This window comes from Somniosus microcephalus, chromosome 6 (genome assembly GCF_052327205.1).
Source record: "Somniosus microcephalus isolate GS21.2 chromosome 6, FLI_Smic_1.0, whole genome shotgun sequence".
In the NCBI taxonomy this organism is placed as follows: Eukaryota; Metazoa; Chordata; class Chondrichthyes; order Squaliformes; family Somniosidae; genus Somniosus; species Somniosus microcephalus.
Window position 1 is genome coordinate 191058015 of NC_140992.1, and position 22733 is coordinate 191080747.

A 22733-nucleotide genomic window follows, 5' to 3' on the forward strand; every position below is an offset into this window, starting at 1 on the left:
ACTGGCTGTTCACCCTCCCCTTCCAAAATGTTCTGCAGCCGCTCTGAGACATCCTTGACCCTTGCACCAGGGAGGCAACATACCATCCTAGAGTCTCGTTTGCGGCCACAGAAACGCCTATCTATTCCCCTTACAATAGAATCCCCTATTACTATAGCTCTCCCACACTTTTTCCTCCCGTCCTGTGCAGCAGAACCACCCATGGTGCCAGGAAGTTGGCTGCTGCTGCCTTCCCCTGATAAGCCATCCTCCCCAACAATATCCAAAGCGGTATATTTGTTTGAGAGGGGGATGGTCACGGGGGACCCCTGCACTACCTGCCTGCGCCTACTACTCTGCCTGGTGGTCACCCATTCTCTTCCTGCCTGTGCAGCCTTTACCTGCAGTGTGACCAACTCCCTAAATGTGCTGTCCACGACGTCCTCAGCATCGCAAATGCTCCAGTATGTATCCACTCGCAGCTCCAGCGCCGCAATGCAGTCTGTCAGTAGCTGCAGCTGGATACACTTCCCGCACACATGGTCGTCAGGGACACAGGAAGTGTCCCTGATTTCCCACATAGTGCAGGAGGAGCATACCACGGCACAGAGCTCTCCTGCCATGACTTACCCTTTAATTAATTCAAATTAACTTAAATCAAATCAATACCACCAATTCAATGATATACTCAAGGGCCCTTGGTTACTAGTGCTAGAAACTAACCACAAAAAATTAAGACCATCTAAACTTTATAAACTATGAACCTTAACTGTCAAACTATAGAGTAGTATAAATACCTGGCCGTACTCACCCAATCAGCTGCTCCCTCCTGCCCGCGTCATGTTTTGAATCTTGACGTGGCTCTGGAACGCCGCCGCCGGTCTGAAATTGGTAAGCCTCTAAGGAAAAAGCCTGCGAAAGTGAGTTTAAATACTCACCGGGCCTCAGGTCTCTGGTCTCACTGCTCCCACACCAGCCTCTAAGAAAAAGCCCGCGAAAGTGAGTTTAAATACTCAGCGGGCTTCCGGTCTCTGGTCTCTGGTCTCACCGCTCCCACACCAGCCTCTAAGAAAAAGCCCGCGAAAGGTACTAGAAAGGCTGGCTGTACTTAAAGTAGATAAGTCACCAGGACCTGATGGGATGCATCCTAGGATGCTGAGGGAAGTAAAAGTGGAAATTGCGGAGGTACTGGCCATAATCTTCCAGGCCTCCTTGGAAACGAGGGTGGTGCCAGAGGACTGGAGAATTGCAAATGTTACACCCTTGTTCAAAAAATGGTGCAAAGATAAACCCAGTAACTACAGGCCAGTCAGTTTAACCTCGGTAGTGAGGAAGCTTTTAGAAACGATAATCCGGGACAAAATTAACAGTCACTTGGACAAGTGTGGATTAATTAAGGAAAGACAGTATGGATTTGTTAAAGGCAAATCGTGTTTAACTAACTTGATTGAGTTTTTTGATGAGGTAACAGAGAGGGTTGATGAGGGCAATGCGTTTGATGTGTATATGGACTTCCAAAAGGCGTTTGATAAAGTACCACATAATAGGCTTGCCAGCAAAATTGAAGCCCTTGGAATAAAAGGGACAGTGGCAGTATGGATACAAAATTGGCTAAGTGACAGGAAACAGAGTAGTGGTGAATGGTTATTTATCGGACTGGAGGAAGGTACACAGTGGGGTTCCCCAGGGGTTGGTACTAGGACCACTGCTTTTCTTGATTATATATTAATGACTTGGGGTGTACAGGGCATAATTTTACTATTTGCAGATGACACAAACTTGGGATTATAGTGAACAGCGTGGAGGATAGTGATAGACTTCAAGAGGATAGACAGACAGGCTGGTGGAATGGACGGACATGTGGCAGATTAAATTTAATGCAGAAAAGTGCGAAGTGATACATTTTGGTAGGAAGAACGAGGAGAGGCAATATAAACTAAAGGGTACAATTCTAAAGGGGCTGCAGGAACAGAGACCTGGGGGTATATGTGCACAAATCATTGAAGGTGGCAGGGCAGGTTGAGAAAACGGTTAAAAAAGCATATGGGATCCTGGGCTTCATAAATAGAGGCATAGACTACAAAAGCAAGGAAGTTATGACAAACCTTTATAAAACACTGGTTCGGCCTCAACTGGAGTATTGTGTCCAATTCTGGGCACTGCATTTTAGGAATGATGTGGAGGCCTTGGAAAGGGTGCAGAAAAGATTTACAAGAATGATTCCAGTGATGAGGGACTTCAGTTACGTGGATAGACTGGAGAAGCTGGGGTTGTTGTTCTCCTTGGGGCACAGATGGTTGAGAGGAGATTTGATAGCGGTGTTCAAAATCAAGGGGTGTCTAGACAGAGTAGATAGAGAGAAACTGTTCCCATTGGCGGAAGGGTTGAGAACCAGAGGACACCGATTTAAGGTGATTGTCAGAAGAACATGAGGAAAATCTTTTTTACGCAGCGAGTGGTTAGGATCTGGAATGCACTGCTTGAAAGGGTGGTGGAGGCAGACGCGATCGTGGCTTTCAAAAGGGAATTGGATAAGTACCGGAAGGGGAAAAAAAGTGCTGGGCTACGGAGAAAGGGCAGGAGAGTGGGACCAGCTGAAGTGCTCTTAGAGAGCTAACACGGGCTCAATGGGCCTAATGGCCTCCTGTGCTGTAACCATTCTATGACTGTGCTGAGGTTATGGACAGACGCATCTGTGACAGGTAGATTAGTGAGGACCAGGTTAGGTAGGTTATTCCCTCCTGTTGGTTCTCTTGCTACCTGCTGCAAGCCCACCAGCAATGTTCTTGACTTGGCCAGCTCAAGTCAGTGGTTGTACTAAGCCACTCTTGATGGACATTGAAGTCTCCCACCCAGAATATATTCTGTACCCTTGCTACCTGCAGTGCTTCCTCTAGGTGGTGGTCAACATTGAGGGGTACTGATTCATCAGCCGAGGAAAGGCAGTAAGTGGTAATCAGCAGGAGATTTCCATGCCCATGTTTGATCTGAGACTTCACGGGGTTCAGAGTCAACGTTGAGGACTCCCAGGACCACACTCACCTGACTGTACATCACTGTGCCCCCATCTCTGGTCGGTCTTTGCTGCCGGTGGAACAGGGCATACCCAGGGATGATCACTGAGGAGTTTGGAACACTGAGATGGGGGGTGGGGAGAGAAACAAATGGGGTGAGAGAGAGGAAAATGATGGGGGGGGGGAATGGAAGGGGAGGAGAGAGAGGAAAATGGGGAGAGGAGAATGGAGAGGGAGGGAAAAATGGAATGAGGGCAAATGAGGAAAATGGATATGGGGAACTCGGGAAGCAGAGAGAGAGGGAGGAAACATGAAGAGGAGAGAGAAAGGAACAAGGTATGAAGAAGAAAATGGGGAGAGAAGAAAACGGAAAACATTGCAGAAAACAGGAAAGGGGAAGAGAGAATAAGCACAGAGTGAGAGACAGAAAACATGGAGAGAGGAAAGAAGAGTATAGGGTGAGGAAATGTATCATGAAAATACAGGATGGAGAACAAAACATGGGAGAGAGATAAACATGGGAAGAAAGATAAACAGTGGAAAAGAAGAAAACAGAGCAAGAAAAGAACAAATGAAATGGCTGAGAGGAATGGGAAGGAAATAGAGGGAAGGCAAAGGGATGGAGGGGCAAAAAGTGGAGAGACTGAGGGGGGCTAGAGGAAGATATATGTACATATGCCCACAATAAGGGAGGATCTTACTGAGGTTTAATGAGTTTCCGACCACACATCCGCAGCATAACAAAGACTGCCTACTTCCACCTCCGTAACATCGCCTGTCTCCGCCCTTGCCTCAGCTCATCCACTGCTGAAACCCTCATCCATGCCTTTGTTACCTCTAGACTTGACTATTCCAACGCACTCCTGGCTGGCCTCCCACATTCCACCCTACGTAAACGTAAGGTCATCCAAACCTCGGCTGCCCCTGTCCTAACTCGCACCAAGTCCCGTTCACCCATCACCCCTGTGCTCGCTGACCTGCATTGGCTCCTGGTCAAGCAGCGCCTCGATTTCAAAAATCTCAACCTTGTTTTCAAATCTCCTTCAGCCCCCCCCCCCGAGATATCGGCGTTTCTCTAATTCTGCCCTGTTGAGCATTCCTGATTATAATCGCTCAACCTTTGGTGGCTGAGCCTACTGTTGCCTAGGCCCTAAGCTCTGGAATTACCTGCTTAAACCTCTCTGCCTCGTTACCTCTCTTTTCTCCTTTAAGATGCTCTTTAAAACCAAGTTTTTGGTCACCTGCCCTAATTTATCCTTCTGTGGATCGGTGTCAAATTTTTTGTCTTATAATACACCTGTGCAATGCCTTGGGACGTTTTACTACATTAAAGGCGCTATATAAATACAAGTTGTTGTTGTTTGAGTTCCTTTGTATTATGCGGAGCAGACTAGTGATGGATGTTATAAGGGTTTGCTGTAATGAAATTTGACATGTTTAGAATAGAGAGCATCTGTGGGTTGAGCAGTTTTTTTTAAATTACAAAATGATAACTATATGAATGTCAAGCTTGAGAAAAATATACCTTTTGTATTTTGGTCATAAACGTTCCTCCTTTGGCTTGGCGTCTGTTTTTCTTGCTGCCTCTGTGAAGCACCTTAGGTTTGTTATTTTCCATGTTAAAGGGGCTATATGAATGTAAGTTGTTGTTGAATGTGCTACCTAGATTCTCTTCCTTTTGCATTTCCCTTACAGAGGAGTTTGTTGCTCACGCCGGTAATGTAACCTGTCTGGTGCTGGGGAAGAACTCAGGAAGACTATTGGCCACTGGTGGAGAGGACTGTCGGGTCAACTTGTGGTCAGTCAGCAAACCTAACTGTATTATGGTGAGTCGGAGGGCACTGAAACAGTGTTATCCTTTCTCTAACTGTGAGGGTCTATGTGATGAGCTTGAGGTAGTTTTGCTTCCTAGAGAATGAGGGTCCATGAGCACGAACTTTCCCTCAAATTAGAATAAAAATTGCACTCCATCACAGGCCAGGTAGGTACCTGGCTAGGATTTTTAAATATTTCTGCTGTACAATAGAGAAAGCCCCTGAAATCATGGTTAAGGTACTCTGCATCTAACCTGTGTTACTCATGACCTATGAGCTCTTGGGAACAACATAGGAACAGGAGTAGGTTGTTTTGATAGTTTCCGGGTGCCCACATTGGACAAGTTAATCCAGATCTCTTTAGTATAACTTGTTTTTGTCTCAATTTTTGTTGAATATGAATTTTGCATAAACAGCTTCTCCGCTTCCAGCAGCCTTGTTTATTTGTGTGTGTTTTTAAGATTCTGCTAGCAAAAGACAATCTGTTTAACAAAACCCTTAACTTGAATCATTGAATTCTGGGATAAATGTCATCCTAATTTTATGGAAGAGGGTGTGCTTAATCACTAGATTTAACAGCGAAGATTGGGTGACTAGATAAAGTTATGAATCTTTACTGGGGTGTTTGTGCTCCAACCACTCACGAAACAGGGGACTTCTTTGTGGAATGTGGCCACAGAGCTCTACGGATTTGAATGCACAACTGATAAAACAAGTCCGCTTGTGTACCAATGTATCATTAACCGGGCCTACTAGCAAATATTTACACCATCACAAAATGGGAGTGGAAATGTTGGGCAGTTTAATGGAATATGATTTTTAGATGCCACTCACACTGACAGTTATCAAACTGGTGCCAAGAGCAGTAGTGATCAGCTTGGTGACCCTGTTGAAACTGGTTAAACTCACAACCTGAGTTTAAATGCCCAATTTAAACTATGTCCCTCTGACTTGGAATCCAGTTCTTTTAACTATATGCTTCAAATTTTATATCTTTTTATTCCTGTTTGTATTTTGCATGCATACATTTAGCCTTGTATTTTCTACAGCATAACAAATTCAATAAAGCATCAATTTAAAAAAAAAATGTTTCATTGTGTAGAGTCTTACAGGACACAACACACCCGTCGAGTGTATTCAGTTCAAAGACTCTGAGGAATTGGTTGTTGCAGGCTCGCAGTCTGGATCATTAAGAATATGGGATTTGGAAGCAGCCAAGAGTAAGTACCCATTATTCTTGAATAATTGAATGACGGTTTTAACCTCCTACCTTGCAATCTTTTGAAAGTTCTGCTTATGTATTCCCTAGTCTCCAAAGGTAATCAAATAAAACTCCAAATTAAATGTCTATGCATCTTTATTAAACCTGGCCAGCTAAGCATCACAGACCATACTCGCTTGCTCTCCCCAGCGCAGAAGTGAGGAAGTGGCTTTTATTCATTGATTCTCATGTTTTATTTATGTGTGGAGATAACTCTGCAGCAGATAATGAATTTACCTTTAAGGCTAATTCCTCCCCACCTTTCCTCCTGGGGTATGATTCTATGCGTACATGCAGCCTTCAACCTTGTTCAAGTCGCTATTCTTCATGCATGGATCTGAGCAGTGAATATTTATGAAGCTGTTCAACTGTTTTGCCTCATACTTATTTGACATTCACGTCCATTTCTTCCCATAAAGATGTTTTCTTTATTTAACTCTACAACTACCTTAGATCGTACTGTGACAAAAATGAAGGGTTTATTTTTGGCTTAGTTTTAATTTAGTGGCTACCCTGTTTACATCCAGTCACAGTATAAAAGCCAGTGCCGGCAGATTCTTATGCCAAACTAAATTCAATACATGTTTCAAGCCTTCTCCAGTTGCCTCAAAAGATTAGAAAAGAGCTACTTTACTTTTGAGCAAAACAGATAGTGATACTTGTTCAATTATGTGTAAACCAGTCAGTTATTCAAATCCAGGAGGTCCCAGTAACTCTTTCTGGGAATATTTTAAAGAGCTGTAGCTATTCAAGTATGGTTTGGAATTCTCAAGAGAATAGTTTACGTCAGCATCAACTTCCACAGTAGTAAGCAGTACAAGGAGAAAATAAATGCTGTGTAATATCTTAACATTAAATTGTGACTTTTCGAGGCGCTAGAAAGAAGGATTTCTGTTGTAGATGTGTATTATATCACATAGTTATTTGCTTGTTCATCTTTTGTAAAACAATTGTGCATAATAATTTAATCTTAAAATAAGGTCTGAAGTTATGATACTTACTGAAGAATGGAGAGAGTTCCAGTGGAGGCATGGGATAATTGCAGCAGCTTAAAAACTATTAACAGAAAGGTTGTTCTGTTTGATCTCCTGGGTGCATTACCAAAAGCTTAGCTAGTAAAGATGCTCTCAAAGGCATATGAAGTTGTGATCTAACAATTAGAAGCAGAAAAGTCCACAGTAAGAAGGATGGAAAGAGGCCGCAATTGTAACTGGAACATCATGTTGAAGTTATTAGGTCTCCGACATGGGCAATTCGTAAATCAGTGTAAGGTAGGAATGTATTAACACAATGTTAATTTTGTTTTCTTGAAGTTCTTCGGACACTGTCAGGACACAAAGCCAACATCTGCAGTTTAGACTTCCATCCTTTTGGGGAGTTTGTGGCCTCTGGCTCTCTGGACACCAATGTAAAGGTACAGTACAGTCCAGCGGAACATTAACCACTTATTGCATATAAGCGCGCTAGAATATACATTTAGGAACAGGAAAAGACCATTTGATCCAGCAAATCTGTCTCTTTTTCTGATGTATCTTGACAGCACCCATCTGCCTTCTCAACAAATGCATCATCTCTCTCTTAAAAACCCATCTAATTGTCTCTTGAATTTATTTATATTGTTGGTTTTGATAGCTTTTCCCGGTAATATATTTTACATGCTACTCACCGTTCTGTAAAAACACAAATGAGATTCGTCAATCCTTCCTAATCTTAAAGACTTCAGATGGATGATGCAGCAAATTCCCAGTCACTCCTGTTCCTTTGGCAGCTGCCTTTAAAAGCCAGTCTCGGTGCAGCAATCAGCCTCTAGCACATAAAGGTGTTCAGATGATTTTAGTATTTCTTGCTATATTTAAATTAAAAAAAACAAAATATGAAATATCTGCACTGAAATTCTGATGTGTTTCCATTTCCAGTTGTGGGACATTCGAAGAAAAGGTTGTGTAATGACGTACAAGGTGAGAGGAATAACCCGTCTCATTAAATCAACAGCAAAGCAGTTTTCTTTCCGGTGATGGCAGATAGGTTATCTGGAACTCAACCTTATAGCAATTTCCAACTAAAGAGGAAACCTAGAGTGAGGCACTGTATATAATTTGGGTCAGTGAAGTCACATGTAGTCAACATGAGGGAAAAAGCCTTAAAGGGATAGTGTCCTATGACCTGCCTTTGTAAAATGTTCTAGGTGTTTGTACGGAGATGCATTCAAAGAATGAAAAGGACCATAATGTAACATTTTCTGCTGCTGGGTGCTGTAATTGGGTTTATCACGTTAAAAGACTTATTGCTGCTTACCTTGAACAGCACTCGAGCCCCCATATGGTTAGTTGTGTACTTAGGATAAGAAGAGGACCATATGCTCTTGCTCCATTTTTTTGCCCATGTCCCCACTCTTCCCCTCTTCACCTGAGAGGCAAAAAAAAGTGACTCAATTCAGGAAACCTACCAAAAATGTCTCTGGCACCTCAACAGTTATTAACCAAAATCTTGCCGCCTTTCTGTCAAAATCTCGTAGTTTTCCAAAAATGTGCCTGACTAGGAGTCAGCTTTCACTGTCACTTCCAGAATCCTGTTCTACGGATCGAACGCCCTCTAAGAAAAATAAAACTTCTACATATCCTACCATTCCCAGTGCTCTGAATTTAAATGGGTGGCCCCTAGTTCTACCCAGTCCCATCACCTCAAACAATCTATCCACTTGTACGTTATCAATGCCCTGAATAATTTTTATACCTGTATCAGATCCCTAATTAAGTCTATGCCCCATCTCCATAACTCAATGGATTTAGGCTGGGAATCTTCCTTGTTGCCCTTCACTGAACCCTCTCTATAGCCACAATATTGTTCTCGAGCTGAGGGGTCCTGATGAGGTCTCACCAAAGCCTTGTATAACCCTATTATCATGGCTTTGGTTTTTGTACAGAACAGTCCAGCCCAGGACCCTGTTTGCTTCGGCTGCAGTTGCCTGATACTAGGCTTGAACCTTTATTGGCGTGGTCCATGACCACCCCCTTTCCCTTCCTGCCACCTTTAACCTTTGCTATACTCTATACCTGAATTCTGCGCACCTTTATGCATAACTGCACGCTTATCTACATTGTGTAATGTGGGTAGTAATAAAAGTGCAATAACTTTGGACTGCTCTGTTTATTGTATAGTAGGTACTTCAATCGGGACAGACTGCAGGATGGTGTTGTTTATACTCCACTTAAAATTGTCCCTGCTCTCTTTGCAGGGTCACACAAATGCTGTGCGGTGTTTAAGATTCAGTCCTGATGGGCGGTGGATTGCTGCTGGTGGGGATGACGGCACGGTGAAGGTATTTACACAGAGCTTTACACAGAACTCTTGATGTGACTGCAACATCAGTAAGCAATTGACTTACTGCTTTTAGCTGAATAATTTATGTATCGACTTCGAACCTGCTCCATGCGCAAAATTTGTTGAGACTTTTCTGTTAAATTGTCTTCCTGTTGCTCAATGAAACAGATTTGCTTTGTTTAAAATGGAGTCACTGCAGCTTGATGGGTTTCTCCGTGTCAGCTGTTTTCTATAGCAAATTGTAAACCAAAATGGTTTCTGTTGAGTGATGGATATATTGGGACAAGAATTCCGAGCAGTAATGTGGAGAATCTTGGTAATTGGCCTTTGTGTTTATAAAAAAAAAAAAAAAAAAAATAGGAGCAATCTTCTTTTCATGTTCCATTCTTTCAATTAAAGGGGAAAGTTAAAGATGGTAATTGGAAGTTTTATTATTTACAATTGATGAGTGTAGCATGAAATAGTAAATGCACAAAATTGCCTATAATTTGAAATACATTAGCTGTTGCACCAGAGAGGCTGTACTCTTTGTTGGTATGGAGGAAGATATTTCACTGGTACGGTAAGAGGGGCTCTTTAAAGGATTAAAAGATGAAGGAAACAGTACTTTTATTCATAGAGCTCACCTACTGTCCATTTTAAAAAGAAACAGATTTCCCATGACACTGCTTGTAGTAAGTTAAGGTAATACAGTTTTATAAGGATGGGAGCATTTTACCATGTATTCTGTTAGTCTGATGTCTGAGATGGCTCCGTTTTCTGATATAGTGGGATACTGATAAAACATTGCTTTGTTTCAAAATTTTTTTTTTTAACCTCAACAAATACCCGCCAGATTAGTCCCGTTACTGACTAAAACGAGCCACTTGCATGCTAGAACGGCTCTGTTGATTGCAATGTCAGCTGGGTCAAAATCCTGGAACACCCTCCCTAACTGCATTGTGGAAGTACCTTCACCACACTGACTGCAGCGGTTCAAGAAGAAGGAGCACTGCCATCTTCTCAAGGACAACTAGGGATGGGCAATAGAGGCGGCTTCGCCAGTGATCCCCACGTCCCAAGATTGATTTTTTTTTAAATCCAGTACTTGTATTGTCAGTAGCCAATTTTTTCAAGCTGGGCAGCTCTGGATTATCAAATACACCCTCCAAAGACATTGAAATCCATTAAAAATATTCTGGTTACTTCTTCAGATACTGTAAGGCAATGTTGTAACTTATCAGCTGATTAATTGATCTGTATTCTGGATGTCTGTTGAGACGAAGTTCGATTTATTTTTTAAAATGTCAAGCCATTCCAGTATTTTTTTCAGTAGGCAGGAGATCTTTTAAGGAAAAAGTATTCCCTTGAACTTTCCTTCCCCGCTTTTTAAGGTATATTGCCTGGCAGTGTAGAGGGAGACTTTATTCTGTGTTCGGCCAATGTATGTGACTTGGAGGTGCTTGCTGCTGAGACTGGATACCAAAGTGGAAAAGGGTGTCCCTTATCTAATGAATGTAAAAAAAAAAAAAAATACCAAACACTAAAGTCACACTCTGTATATTTAGAAAATAATAAATACACATATGAAGATGTCTGGTTTTTATAGTAAGTGAGTCCATTGAAATTAAAGCTAGTGATGCGTCTTATAGGCTTTATTTCCCAACTAGATTTGTTTCCTGTCATTGAAAAGTGATGCTAGTGAAAATTACCTGTCCTGTACATATATCCATGAAGATGGAAGAAGTTGCTGTCTTCAGTGCATGTGATTTATTTTCCCCTTTTTTTTAATCAGCTGTGGGATTTGTCGGCGGCAAAAATTCTAACGGAATTCACGGACCACACTGGACCTGTAAACATTGTGGAGTTCCACCCCAACGAGTATCTGCTGGCTTCAGGCAGCTCAGACAGGTCAGCATGGATGCTGCTTTGAGATTAGTCACTGGTGCCCACAATTTGGATCAACATCAATGGAACTTAATTTTCAGTCCTTCAGCTTCGGAGTTTTCAAAACATGCTTCTCCGTGGTGATGGTGTTCAATTTATTTTGAAACTAGCCTTTTATATACATAATAAATGGCACAATAGCAGCCAAAAATCAAAATAAACTTTAGCTCCAATATAGCTACACACGTGCTGAGTTTAAAATGCATCTTATCTAGACTTGATGTGCTTTAAAGGTAGAAGATATAAAAGATACAAAGTTGTAATTGTGCAAATGACTGAATTCAAACCTCTACAAGACCTTCCCCACTTCTATTTTCTCCCATTCACTGCTTGACTTCTATTTTTTTCTCTCTGGGATGCATTCTACATATGGTGTCAGCTGTGGCTCAGTTGGCAGCACACTCGTCTGAGTCAGAAGGTTGTAGGTTCAAGTTCCACATCAGCACAAAATCTAGTGCAGTACTGAGGGAGTGCTGCACTGTCGGAGGTGCCGTCTTTTGGATGAGACATTAAACCGAGGCCCCGTCGTCTACCCTCTCAGGTGGACAAAAAAGATCCCATGGCACTATTTCGAAGAAGAGCTGGGCAATTCTCCCCAGTGTCCTGGCTAACATTTATCCCTCAACGTCACCAAAATAAATGATCTGGTCATAAACTTAATGCTGTTTGTGGGAGCTTGCTGTGTGCAAATTGTCTGCCACATTTCCTACATTACAACAGTGCCTACACTTCAAAAGTACTTTAACACCTACGTTAAAAGCGCTATATAAATGCAAGCGGCTGTAAAGCAATTTGGGACATCCTGAGGTCGTGAAAGACTCTATATATAAATATACAAGTGTTTCTTTTACATTACGTTAAATTTGACCACCGAGAAACCCTCTTGCTATCCCCTTAATATCAGCAGCTCAGAAAGGAGAAATTTCACCCTCGGGTTGTAAATGACTTGTTAACAATAGAATTGCCCAGATTGGTCTGGGTGGCACAATCAGCTTAAAGCGGGTCAAGGCCCTATTCAGACACCACAGTAGCAGCAGGAATGGACTTGGGTGTAAAGTCTGCTTCAACAGTGCTGTTGACTGCATTTTAGGTGGATTCCCTGTAGGGCCCTGAGTTAATGTTAGGCAGTAAGTTTTGACTATTGATTCACTCATCATACAATAGAATTTATTAATATATTGTGAAACGATCAGCACTTATTGTTAAATATAATATATTTGTTCTCTGATGTGCTTTAACCTGAAAATTCATCATGTAAAAATAATTTTTCTGAACCATCAAGTGTGGATACAGTATTGATTGGAAAGACGGACACTACTTTGCATTGATGTTCCACAAGAACTTATTTCCCTATTTTTTTTTCCCCCCCCCCCCCCCCCCACTTTCAGAACAATAAAGTTTTGGGATCTAGAAAAGTTTAAGATGGTGAGCTGCACGGAAGTAGAGAGCACTCCTGTCAGGTACGAGGGGCTATGTTGAGAGGGTTGGTGTGTTATAAACAGCATTGCAGCTCAGTGGTTTTTCGGGACCCGCAAATGTGTGTACGCTGGCGGGGCCGGGTAGTGGGTGCGAGCACTACTCACCCCTGCATGTTTTTTTGAAGTGGTAGTGCTGATGAGCTTTGGAAATTATGTTTGGTACATTGTTCATGATGCACTCATATGACAAATATACCAGCAATAGCAGTTTTCGCCTGTTGTTTTCCTCTGGTACAGGATGTCCTGAATAATTGTTATTGGGTGGGCACCATCTTTTTTTGCTCCCCATTTTTTCCCGTTTTCTAAAGGCAATGATTAATACAGTTGTATGCTCTCTGGATCCTAACAGCCTGGCAATATCTTGTTCAAGTGACTACTCTGAGCCTAGCCTGCTTAGTATTGGCTAGCTATTCTGCAGGGGGTGGCATCACGGTCAAGACTGATCTTGTCCTCACCTGGCATCCATACACACAGACTTTCCAGCAGGGCTTCGTGCTCATGACTGGGAATCCTTGTTGATTCCCCCCGCCCCCTCGATTGAGGAAACTGTTCAACTAATACCTTCCTTTTCTCATTCTCCTTTTGGTTTTTAGGTGTATTTTATTCAACCCAGATGGCTGTTGTCTCTACAGTGGTTCTCAGGATTCGTTGCATGTCTATGGCTGGGAACCTCCCCGCTGTTTTGATGTACTGCCAGTTAACTGGGGTAGAGCAGCGGATCTCGCCATCTGTTCCAATCAATTGGTATGTATTGCACACGCATGGGTATAGAGCTGCAGGAACTGCCCAGAGAAGCCCTAGTCCTTAAGTAGTGGAATTCTTACGGGAAATAAAAAGAAACGCACCTTGGTGTTAATAAGAATTATGATGCTAAGAGGAAATTGCATAGCTAAGCAAATAGATATGAATGTAATAGATGAATGATGAAAGCATTAACATTGAGATGTATAAGCATATTGGTAGATTACAAATTAGTCAGACCATGGTGTGTGTGTCCATTTGTGATCTCTTGGGAAATTTTCCTGGTGTCCTGGTCAAAATTCCTCCCTCGACCAATACCATCAAAAACAGATTCACTGCTCATTCATCTTACTCCCTGTTGTGTATGTAATATGTGTGCTACTTTGAACCTATGGACAGGACTGCACTACTTGTTGGGCGTAGTGATACGCAGTACCACTCCTGGCCATAGGGGTATAAATAGTACTGTGGGTACTGATCCCCCTCAGTTTCCGCCTGTGGGCATGAAGTAAAGACCTAGGTATAGTCCCTACCTCCAACCAGTAAAGACCTGTTGAGTTATACGTTTAAGTCTTTGTGTTAATTGTTCAATACAATACACATACTTAACACTGGCGACGAGTCGGTTCGAACCCTGCGGCAGTTATTCCACAGCGGCTTCGTCCAAAGACAGGACGTTGAAGAGAGGTTCCAATCCTCAACACCCCACTGAAAACTGAAGGGCAGCAGAAATCCTGACAGCTTCCAGCGACTGGAAGCGACAGGCATTAGGACCCTGAAGCCTCCATAACCTCGTGGGTAAGCCAGAGCCCGGGAGGGCGCGAGCGGGTAAGCCAGAGCCCGGGAGGGAGCGAGCAAGAGCCGCCGAGCGGGTGAGCCAGAGGCCGGGAGCCGCTTCAAGCGGGAGGCGCTTAGCGGGCCAGCGATCGCACCGGTGATAAGGGCTGAGAACCGTTTCGGGCGGGCGGCGCACCAGCGATCGCACAGGAGATAAGAGCCGCAGTCGGGCTGAAAGTCAGCGACGAGAAGCGCGGGAAAACCGCCATTGAAGTGGGCGGGGAGAGCGAGAAGCGCGGGAAAGCCGCCATTTTTCGCGGGAAAACCGCTGGGGAAGAAGGCAGAAGCGGGAAAACCGCCATTTTGTGGGCGGAGGACGACGGCAAGAGCGGGAAGCCGCCATCTTTGATAACAAGTAAACAAAATAAAATCTGAGAAATTGCAAATCTACAATGCCTAAACACGGGAATATTAGCACCTTTGATAGTGACCTCGAAGATTGGGCCATATATGTTGAAAGAGTAAAAAATTATTGTAAGGCCAATAAAATTCATGACCAAGATAAAGCTCTAACATTATTAAATTTAATGGGTGCGAAGACATACGGGCAATTGAAACAACTGTTATCACCAGATGAACCGGCGGATAAGACGTTCGATGAGATTGTTACTGTCCTGAAAGATCATCTAAACCCCACGCCGCTGATGCTAGCGGAACGATTTAAATTTTACGACAGAAGGCAGCTACAGCATGAAAGCAATGCTGATTATTTGCTGGAATTGCGTAAATTAGCGAAATATTGCCAGTTTGGAACGGGACTGACAGAGGCACTTCGAGACAAATTTGTGTGTGGTTTATTTAAACAGGATACACAAAAGCGACTGCTCGAGGAGAATGAGCTGACGCTTGAGAAGGCGGTCACTATGGCAGCAGCACACGAAGCCGCAGCGAGAGGCACGGCAGTAATGCAGCTACGGTCACCGGAGCTCAGTGCACACAAATTGGGTGTGAGTTCTGGCAAATGTTATCGTTGTGGAAAGACAACGCATGATCAGAACCAGTGTTGGTTTAAAAACCAAGAATGTAGAACTTGTGGTAGGCTTGGACATATAGCTAGAGTATGCAGGTCAGGGAAGAAGACCAGCAACAAGAAGTCACCGCAAGGAAAATACGCAAAGGTACACAAGGTGACCGAACAGGAGTCCGATTCAGACGCTAGCAGTAATGAACTGGCTAGCTTAAGAGTACTCAACGCTGGTAAGGGTGCAGACCTCCAGACAATTTGGGTCACTCTTCAGATAGAAGGAGTCCAAGTAAAACTGGAATTGGACACTGGATCGGCATTGACGGTCATAAATAAGAAAGATTACGGAAAGTTATTCCAACATGTTCCCCTACAGGATACGGGGATTATATTGAAAACATACACGGGGCAAAGAGTGTACCCCATCGGGAAAATAGAGGTTGCAGTGGTCCACAAGGGCGAAGACAGTCAAATAATGGACTTATATGTGATATCTGAAGGAGGTCCTCCACTACTAGGACGGGAGTGGATTAGGAAAATGAATATGGACTGGCATTTCCTACAAACAATAACGAGTGAGAACTCGGTGAAGATAGTCGGCCCAGACTCTGGAACGGATGATGGTAAGCCCAACTCAGGTGCAAAAGACAAAGTTTCAGCACAGAATTCCACTGAGCAACAACAACATAGTTTAACTGTGGATTCTGAGTCTGGCAAGTCTACTGATGTGCCCATTTCTGAGGGACACCGGGCTCGAACTCAACTCCATTTCAAACTACAACAGCAATTAGAACAAATGCTTCGCCGTTTTGAGCAAGAGTTGAATGCAACGAAAGAGTTCTTTGATATAGAGTTGGAGAATCTGGAAAGACAACAGAAGCAGCTGATGGAGAAAATGGAGCAGGAGCACACAAAACGTCTGATGTCAGAGGAGTTAACGGTCAGCCAACTCCTGCATATGCTGAAGGACAGGACTCTGAAATGGGAAAAACTTGAACACGAACTTCAATATTCAAACGAAAGGGGTTCGGAGCTCTCAAAGGTTATTGGAAGAGCTGAGGTGGCAACACAGACTGAGATGACTGCAACAGAGCAGCCCTTGGATGCCAAAAGTACGCTGACTCACGTCAATGTAGAACAACAGACCGCTGAAACAGCTGCTCCGGTAGAGGGATTGAATAGTCCGATCAATCAATCTCCAAAGGAAGTTGAAGTATTAAAATCACAAATGAGGTCACTAGTAAACGACTTGCTGAAAGCCCAGAAAAAGCTGGATGAAGAGGTACGCATGAAGAAGTCTCTTCAGGAAAGATGTCTGGACTTGGAACAAAAGCTGGCTAACGCCCAGCTGGGTATGGAGGAAATAGAAGACCCTCTCGCTGGCCTAGATCAGGACGACACCGAATATTACTATGTCCTGTCCTGCCCAACTTGTAACTTCGACTCCCACCATACAGAAATCATGGAGGAGCACCGAAAGTCTACAGAACATCAGGAGAAGCTGGCTCTACGACGGAAACAGGAGGAAGAGAAGGAGGAACTGCGCATGCAGCTGGCAGCTGTGGCAGCTGACAATGGAGCCCAGAGAGTCTCCAAGAAGCAGAAAAGGAAAAGTAAAAACAGAAGATGACCCATCTGAACCATTATCACCTCTACCAGATCACACACGTGGTCCCTCCGAACGGAGCCAATTCAGTTCGGAAGTTCAAACTGTTAAATCCATGGAAGGACTATTGAATGAGTCACTCCAGCAACGTGAACCGACTACACCACAGAGATTGAATCTGTGAACTGTTTTCCGCAGAGACTGAATCTGTGATCTGTTTTGACATGAAGTTATCTATGTATCTATGTTATTCTGTTATGTAAACCTGAAGTTATATATGTATATATGTTATTACGTTATGTTAAATGGGGAGATGACTAAAGCTAGGAAGGGAGGAATGTTGTGTATGTAATATGTGTGCTACTTTGAACCTATGGACAGGACTGCACTACTTGTTGGGCGTAGTGATACGCAGTACCACTCCTGGCCATAGGGGTATAAATAGTACTGTGGGTACTGATCCCCCTCAGTTCCCGCCTGTGGGCATGAAGTAAAGACCTAGGTATAGTCCCTACCTCCAACCAGTAAAGACCTGTTGAGTTATACGTTTAAGTCTTTGTGTTAATTGTTCAATACAATACACATACTTAACACTCCCCTTGAGATTTTGTGTGAAAAATGGCTGCTGCATTCACCCACCTACCTAACAAAAGTCACTGAGTTTCAAAGTAATTAATTGTATGCAAAGCACTGAGACATTTCTGAGGCACATGATTACGGTGCTTGAGAAATGCGACTTGCTCTTTGTGGTCACTATGCTTAGAAAATGAGGTGGGACAATGGAAAGGGTTCAAAGAAGATTTAGATTTCAATCAAATGAGCTGTGAGTAGAAGCTAAGGAAACAAAATCTAATGTTATTGGAGTAATTTAATTTTGGAACATGATCTGAATTTTTAAAATTCTGAAGCAAATTGGTTGAATGGATGTAGAGTTTTTTTTGCAGAACCAGGGATGTCATTGTGAGGAGAAAAACAAGGCATGTGCAACATAATGAGTAATTGGTCATCTCTGGCAGAATTTGCTCATATTGTTGCAACTGTTTTCCCATTGCTTTTTGAAGCATTGTTTCTCCTTTTTGCCCCTCTGAGATATTTGCATATTATCAGCATGTCTGTTGCACCTCTGAGGGCCATAGTTAGTGTTGTTGGGGAAAGCTAAGCTTCCACCTCACGTGCTGTACGGGGCCATTTCCTACCTGAGGCAGCTCATAATTGCAACAAAATGTCCCAATATATTTTGTGATGAGTTATTGACACCAACATCTGTTTCATGTGTTTGTGATTAACAAGAAAGCTTTACCCTTGCTGATTTGAGTGAACTTGTCAATAGGGATTTAACAATAGACTGCAAAGTGAGAGTGATGTTCCATTACGTGTATTGGCCTCCTTGCGATTGTAGCTTTATAGTAAATCCATTAAAAGTGGGGACGTGTGATTTGCAGAAGTGGAATCTACTTGAGTCTTAATGATTTGGGGGGGAGGGGGCACGTGATAATTCAGGAGGTGGCTGTGTGGAAATGCAAATCATGTACTGGACCTGAGATTAAAGCAGTAATTTACCAGGTGTCTGCTGACATTCGGACTGTTGAAACATCGTAACTGTTCAATTAAATTACTGTCTTCAACATCTTGCCGCTGCCTACTGTCCTGCATGTTCCCATTGGTGAAGTTGCTCGATGGTGTAGTATTCTGTGTGGGTGATTTGTCCTGGTTTAAAGCTCTGAATTGTGCCTTGTCGATTGGACTGACCTCTGTGTACTCAATACCCTAAATTATCATCCAACATCCTAGAAACTCATTTAAAAAAATTATCATGTTCCTGATAAACCAAGCTGCTTGTGTGCCATAGGATGAAATAAATGACTGGTAGATAATATTTAATTTTCTAAAATGAATGGAATCTGATTTTTCTACTGGATTGCATGTGACAGACTTGGTATCTTACACAACTTTGCTCTGTTTGAACAAATGCGTTGCCTGTTCAGCACAAGAGGGGCAGACATCCTTTACTGTTCACCTCAAAGTGCTATTTCAAATCCCTCGTTGGTGCTTTGTTTATATAATAGATCGGAGCTTCGTTCAGTCAGGTGACTGTCTCGACATTTGTGGTGGATCTGAATCGTGTGAAGAAGACTGGTTCTATTGTCCAGGGCGTAGTTGAGGACGAAAAGCTGTTCAATCTGCCAGTGACGAAAGGAGCTGCACTCAGGCGCAACTACGAGCGGCCACTAACCACCTGCAGCAGGCCACAAAGGTACAGCAGTTTATATTTAGTTAGAGCAAAGAGGAGCTCCTGATCCTTTCAACTCTGCGTTGATCGACTGTAAACATTTCCTTTCTTTTCATTGCTTTATTTGCAGTTTCTGTACAATTGTGATTTACCAGGCATTGGTTTGGCTTTGTCCAAGCTCCTCGAGGACCAAAAGCACTTTCATCATATTGGGCAAAAGGAGAGCTACTTTGAATATTTATTTCTGCCCTCTTCGCATGCCCCCCTCCCATGCAGGGAACATTGACCATTTCAGAAATAGTCTCGTGTCTGATGAGATTTCCATCGTCACAACCTTGGGACCAAGAGCAGCATCTGAAGCAGATTACAAGCCGGTTCATTTGGAATTGAGTTTAGCACTTCTCTAGCACTCCATAGCACTTTTATTTCTTTCGTTAATCCTCTCGCTGTTTCTCAAGGGTATCCCCTCTTAATCAGCTTGTTCACAATTGCCCTGAAATTTCTGCATATGAAAGTAATTTGCCATGGTAAGCACTTGCTTATTACATGGAAATTACAACACAGAAAAAGGTCATTTGGCCCAACCAATCAGTGTTGTCTTGATCCCTTGTGCCTATCCTGTTCTCATCCCTTTATTTTTTTTCCTTCAACCACTTATCCAACTTATTCTTACAAGTTGACATGGTCTCTGCTTCAATCACTAACTCTAGTAGTGCAATTCACAGCCTCACAACCAATACTCCGTCTAAGCTGCGCAGCCGTGCAGTAATGGGAAAGGTCCCATGTAGGCCGCTCACCAGCTTTTACAACTTAAATACCGCGCGTGCGCAGAAATTTAAAGGGACCGTGCTTTAAAAGAAACAGGCTGCTCAGGACAAAGCACAGCTCACCGGGAACATTTCTCATAACCCTCTGTTTTTACAAATGTTTTTACTCTTTGTCCTAAATCTTGCATTTAATCTTGTTATCTATGTCTTATTGTATTGGATTCTAACAAAACATGCTTTATTGACTTAAGTTTTACTGTGTGATAGACTATTATATGCATATTGTGCTGCATGAAATGACAATGTATGTCTAAGGCTAGCCTTTGCTACCCCCCCCCCTCTATCTTACTCTTCTCTTTCCCCCCCCCCCCCCCCACCCCCTCAAAAAAGTGGTCTACGTGAGTCTCTATCTCCTCCATTATTCTGGGGGAATCCATTAGCCCAACATAGAATGTGAAAACAGGTCATCTGATTTGAACATATTGATACCAATACACTATAGGGGAAAGTATTCACTGTGCCAGTAGGCTGCTTTGGAGATACTCCCCCATTAAGCACCTCAATTTGCTTTCTTCCACTATCACCAGTGACAGTCCTGTAACCAACTTGGTATTAAGTACCTCGAGATGCTCTCTCCAAGCTGCTGGGTGTTTTTCACAATTCAAGTGGGCACAATACAAAAGTTTCATTTAGTTGCCATTGTGTTTTACTGATATGCTAGTGGCCAAAAACAAGTCTACAGAGCAAGTGCATAAAAATGTTAACGTGCCCACGTTTTGTACTTCACTAAAATCCTACTTTAAACACTGGGAGATTTTGATTATCTCATCAAATCGCTAGGGCAACAGACCCATTTGATATTTCAGGCCCCTCGGTATCAGGTACACGTGGGCAATGGGCCCTAGTGCTTTGGAGTGGGACCATCTCCAGCTGTTTTAGGCACTTTTTCTCTAGTTGATCTAGTGTAGCTATTTCCCCACCCCCAGATAAACAAATGCGAACTGTTGTTTCAGTAGTAAAGTGAAAGAGGAGCCAGAGAGTGAAGGGCGCATCCTGAGCGGGGAGGAGGAGAAGGACGACAAGGAGTCAACCGCAGAAATTCGAAACCCAGAGGAATACAAGGAGATCTTTCAGCCACAAAATGCCATTGGTCAGTAAGACTCCTTTCTCTGTATTTCTGCCTGTACTGATCACACTTGGGATGCAAAGAATTTTATGGAGTCAGTAAAATCACTCCAGTGAATAACCATGCTCAGGATGTGAGAATTTGTGGAATCTGTCCATTTTGGAAATGCTGGCATTCCTGGGAGATGATAATTACTGAAACATCTCCTTCCAAGGTCATCAGTTAGTTTATTGGTTTTATGATCGGAGTAAAAATCAAGTGGTATTTTATAACTAAATATACTTACAATTTCTAAGGTCTCAGATCTTTCTTTGATTCATAGGGGCGTTTAAAATGAGCACGTTGGTGATAAACTCTTGCAAGTTCACATCCCATGAAAATATCATGCACCCTTATTTCTGAAGTTCAGGTTTTTTTTAACCTACAGAGTATCTCACTTGAACCATATTTGGGAAGGTTTTTTTTGTAATTTTGTAAGTGCACTGCAGTTGAAATTGACGGGCAGAGAGCAGGGAAATCCCACAATCCTATCTCTGCATCTGCCATTATGGTTGTCATGTTCCTTTCCACTGATCATTGCAGTGAAGTGTTTGTGCCAAACCAGCTTAACTTCATCTGAAACCCTTTGAACTGCATTTGCATTACAGAATCTGGCTATGCATTCTGTCCAGACACACACCAGCATACTGCTGCCTGAATAGCCCAGAGTGATGGGATGCAAATAGACCTAAAAATGCTGTGTAGTCCTGGTAGCAGGAACAGTTGTTTTAGGGGCACACAGTTGTATTAAAATGAATGTTAGGAGCTCTTCAATGTTAAGTGTAAGTTTTTAAAAAAATGGAGTGTCTTTTTAATATATAAGCAGTTCTCTTATTAAATTGAGGGTAACGTATTTGAAAATATAACGTGAAATGTTGTTGCCTTCTCTTATTGGTGTGTTTTTGTGACAGCTCGGACTCCACCTCGGAGGACCGATCCCTTCCCTGCTCCCCCAGAAGATGGTAAGCCTCTTTTGGAACACTTTTTTTTTTCTTTCTGTGTGTGTGTATGATTTACATCTGTGTTGAACTTTAGTGCAGATGTCCAGGCCACTGCATCCAACCTCCTTCCTAAGGAGATGTGGCTGTTCCTGTTCCCAGCTGTATTGATCTAGCTTTTGGCTGCAGGCGGTTAGTACGTCATAACTTGTTCTGTTTCAGGTCAATTTGATCAGCCCATTTTCATCTCTTTGCTGCCTTTGGGCAAAGCCACATCCTTTTTTACTCACAGTTAAATTAGGAAGTCCATTGATTTCTTTATGAAATGCACTGAGTACATTTCCATTCACCACACTAGATGGCAGTTTACTACATAAATTAATTTAAGTAAAGTTGCTACTCAAGTTCTGTTTCAATTCAAAGTTTCCTTTGTTTACAATCCTGGCCTTTTGTCATAGTTTAGCAGAAATGTTTTTCCATGTGAACCTGATTGATTCCAATTTTTTTTTTTTTAAAGTCATATTTCTCCCATCCCTACTTGTCTGTTCCAGTGAAAAGAATGAACTTCCTTTCTTCCATATAGTTCTTTGAACTCTTTACTTCCCCACCTTCTCACTCTGGGCAGATGCTAAATAACCAAAGAACAGCAAATGTTAAGCTGTGCTTCTCTGAATATGCTGCATACAGATGCA

General features: G+C 42.7%; 1 protein-coding gene across 3 annotated transcripts in view; it reads left to right on the plus strand.

Annotated features, from left to right (window-relative positions):
- The first annotated feature begins 4091 nt into the window (after positions 1 to 4091).
- The window catches only part of katnb1 (katanin p80 (WD repeat containing) subunit B 1), a 47186-nt gene continuing 28544 nt past the window's right edge, over positions 4092 to 22733 (plus strand). Inside the window, exons 1-11 of one of the 3 annotated variants that reach the window (XM_085991076.1) lie at positions 4092 to 4819; positions 5910 to 6027; positions 7382 to 7482; positions 7985 to 8026; positions 9304 to 9387; positions 11164 to 11279; positions 12704 to 12775; positions 13387 to 13537; positions 19008 to 19195; positions 20952 to 21088; positions 22015 to 22065. In XM_085991076.1, the coding sequence (XP_085847202.1) occupies positions 4610 to 4819; positions 5910 to 6027; positions 7382 to 7482; positions 7985 to 8026; positions 9304 to 9387; positions 11164 to 11279; positions 12704 to 12775; positions 13387 to 13537; positions 19008 to 19195; positions 20952 to 21088; positions 22015 to 22065 (1270 nt within the window). In that variant the 5' untranslated portion in view covers positions 4092 to 4609. The remainder of the gene's footprint in view (positions 4820 to 5909; positions 6028 to 7381; positions 7483 to 7984; positions 8027 to 9303; positions 9388 to 11163; positions 11280 to 12703; positions 12776 to 13386; positions 13538 to 19007; positions 19196 to 20951; positions 21089 to 22014; positions 22066 to 22733) is intronic. The other 2 variants (XM_085991074.1, XM_085991075.1) reach the window with 2 other exon arrangements.